This window comes from Pteropus alecto, unplaced genomic scaffold, assembly GCF_000325575.1.
Source record: "Pteropus alecto unplaced genomic scaffold, ASM32557v1 scaffold42, whole genome shotgun sequence".
NCBI classification, from domain to species: Eukaryota; Metazoa; Chordata; class Mammalia; order Chiroptera; family Pteropodidae; genus Pteropus; species Pteropus alecto.
The window spans coordinates 12,725,172-12,727,955 of record NW_006434825.1 but is presented as its reverse complement, the minus strand read 5'-3'; the positions used below and the strand labels follow the sequence as shown (position 1 = coordinate 12,727,955).

General features: G+C 51.0%; 1 protein-coding gene across 1 annotated transcript in view; it reads right to left on the bottom strand.

Annotated features, from left to right (window-relative positions):
* SNTB2 (syntrophin beta 2) overlaps positions 1-551 on the bottom strand; it is a 72,632-nt gene extending 72,081 nt beyond the window's left edge. The window contains exon 1 of the mRNA XM_015587670.2: positions 231-551. Coding sequence (XP_015443156.1) covers positions 231-507 — 277 coding nt within the window. The 5' untranslated portion in view covers positions 508-551. The remainder of the gene's footprint in view (positions 1-230) is intronic.
* Positions 552-2,784: the final 2,233 nt, after the last annotated feature.

Sequence of the window (2,784 nt, the reverse complement as noted above, 5' to 3'; positions counted from 1 at the left end):
GCCCAGCCGCAGTGCCCGGCTCTGGTCCGCCGCCAGACCCGGGAAGATCTTGGAGATGAGGATCGGCATCCGGTTCTCGCGGCCGCCTTGCCCCGTTGAAAGCGGCCGCCGCCGGCCCCAGAGCGGGCTCGGCCTCAGCCGCCGCGGCGTCGCCCGTCAGACTCAGGCTCTCCCCGCTCAGTTCGGCCACCACCCGGACCCAGCGCTCCCTTAGGAGTAGCTCCACCAGCCCCGCTTTGGTGGCCCGCGTCCACACCGCCATGGCCGGCCCCGCTCCCGCCGCCGCAGTTGCCCGTTGAAAGCGGCCGCCGCCGGCCCCAGAGCGGGCTCGGCCTCAGCCGCCGCGGCGTCGCCCGTCAGACTCAGGCTCTCCCCGCTCAGTTCGGCCACCACCCGGACCCAGCGCTCCCTTAGGAGTAGCTCCACCAGCCCCGCTTTGGTGGCCCGCGTCCACACCGCCATGGCCGGCCCCGCTCCCGCCGCCGCAGTTGCCGCAGCTACCCTCATTCCAGTCAGGCAGCTTCAGCGCTTCCCTCTTCCCGCCCGAGGGGGCGGGCCCGGCCCCTCCCCACGCGGTGATTTATTATTCATGAGGCTACGCCCACCTGGGGGGCGGGGAGAGGAGCCGCTTCCGGGAGGTTAAGGAGTTGCCCGCAGTCCACTCCTTTGCAGCTCACCGGACGTGGGCAGCAGGATCGCCGTGGGGGTCCATCTCACGTTCTCCTTATGTTCGCTACCGACGGGTCCCCCCGCCCCACATACAAACTTCCGACCTGTACCGTGCAGTTACCGGGAGCTGCGTGGGCACGGCAAGCAAGATCAGCTTCGAGAAGCACTTTGCAAGACTGCAAGACTGAGTTGCACGTTCATTCTTGCATTGATTGGTTCATTCGGATCTACTTAGGGCTCTGCCGCTGTGCTCTTTTTGAGGCCTGGAGAGGAGCTGAGTAAAATGTACCGCAGCTGATAGCTAGCGGTCTGGTAGAGAAGAAAAAGGAAGATCCAACCAACCTGGTGTGATACTATGTGGTTAAATGACACACAGAAAACGCCCTGAGAGCAGAGTAGAAGCAACATTCTGTTGGGCCTGGGGTCAGCTTCACAGAGATCACAATAGAAGGCGAATAGGTAGGTGGAGCAGAGGGAACTGCATAAACAAAGGTCCAGAGACATGAATCTGCTTTGTAGTCACCTGTTTACTTGCTGTAATGCGAGAGGGGATCATAGCTTCTTCAGTCCTTGCAAGTATGATTGGTATAGGACTCAGAGTTACTTGCAGAATGATGGTTACTTAGGAAGAATTCCATAATGCCAATGTGAACAGAGCACAAGATCAGTGGAGGCAGCAGGATATGAGTGTGAAAAGCCTCAAAAAATCAAATATCAAAGAGTTTGGACTTGGTTTTGCAGATCTGACTTTCTTATCCTGGAGGCATTTTGTTGGACCAAGTATATAGATGGGAGGCTCCAGAAATTGCATGCACTCTGCAGAGCCTGCAATGGCTTTTATCAGAAAATATGGGTGATGCAATCTACCTGCTTCCTCTAGCTTCATGGGCTGGAAGAGCTGAGGAAACTGGGGTCCAGAGAGCCAAAGACTCTGGCCCAAAGTCCACAGTAAGGAAACAGAGAAAACTCAGATCTCTTAGCTCCTGGTTCAGTGCTTTTCTTTACTACATATCTGACTTCAAAAATGAGGGTCCAGAAATCACACTGTTGAGAGAGATCTCAGCAAAAATATAACGTCAAGGTGACCTCTGACTTGACTTCATCAGTAAAAGTGAAAACCTCATGTTTTCATTGGCAAGGCACGGGTTAGGGGGCTGCAAGTAGAGGAAGTGTGCACCAATTCCTGTAAACGGGGCTGTATACCTGCTTGCTCACGAAGTACATGTTGAAGCTCGTAAGCCATGTCTGATGCACCACTCTATGAACACACATTCATGTGTAAGCAAAACTTCCTATACCAGGAGTTTAAACAATAAAAATAGAAACTGGAAAGCAGCCAGAGCCCAAATGAAGAAAAAATTCAAAATGAGAAAAGTATCTTACCCAAAAAAATCATTACAGCAGAATCCTCTCTGCAATTAGTAGAGCAGGATTTTCCAAGTTGCATATGTCAGCAGAAGCTCAACCCTTCAGCCCTCTCCTAATCAATTTGCAGGGAGGCCAGCTCACTGTTCCAGCTGGTCCCAATGTGCCCAAGTGCACCTTCAGTCATGGACATTTCTGGCTTTGCTCCAGCTGAGGCATAAGCCCCCAAGGCCTGCGTTATGTGAAATTTCTGCTTATTAGAGAGCACTTGGCAGCTGATTCCTTAGAGTATGAGCACTACTTTGAACACTTTTACATATGTAATCACCCAGAGGTTGGGCATATGAGGACACCTTTATTAGTTAGAGAAATGCTGGAAATTCTAAAAGTTTCAAGACCTTTCGGTCAATAGGGTTGGAGGAAGTTATAGATCTTTCAACCAAATAGTAAATGAGGGCACTTAGGTAAGACAGTAAGTTATGTAACAAAATATTTAACCCTGAGAGAAGATAATGAAGATTTGGATTAGTTGGGGTTTTTTTACTAAGTAGTTTTAAAATATATCCACAAAAATTCCCAGTTGACAAGCTGTTTTTACAAGGTTCTCCATCAGAACTGAAATCAATTTTCAACAATCTCTTTCATTACTATTTTCAGATCAGCCAAACTCATCCAGTGTCTCCCAGTGATGCCTTGCAAATCCCCGAGTTCATCCTTTTACACACCTCCTGCCCCTTTCAACCACTTTTC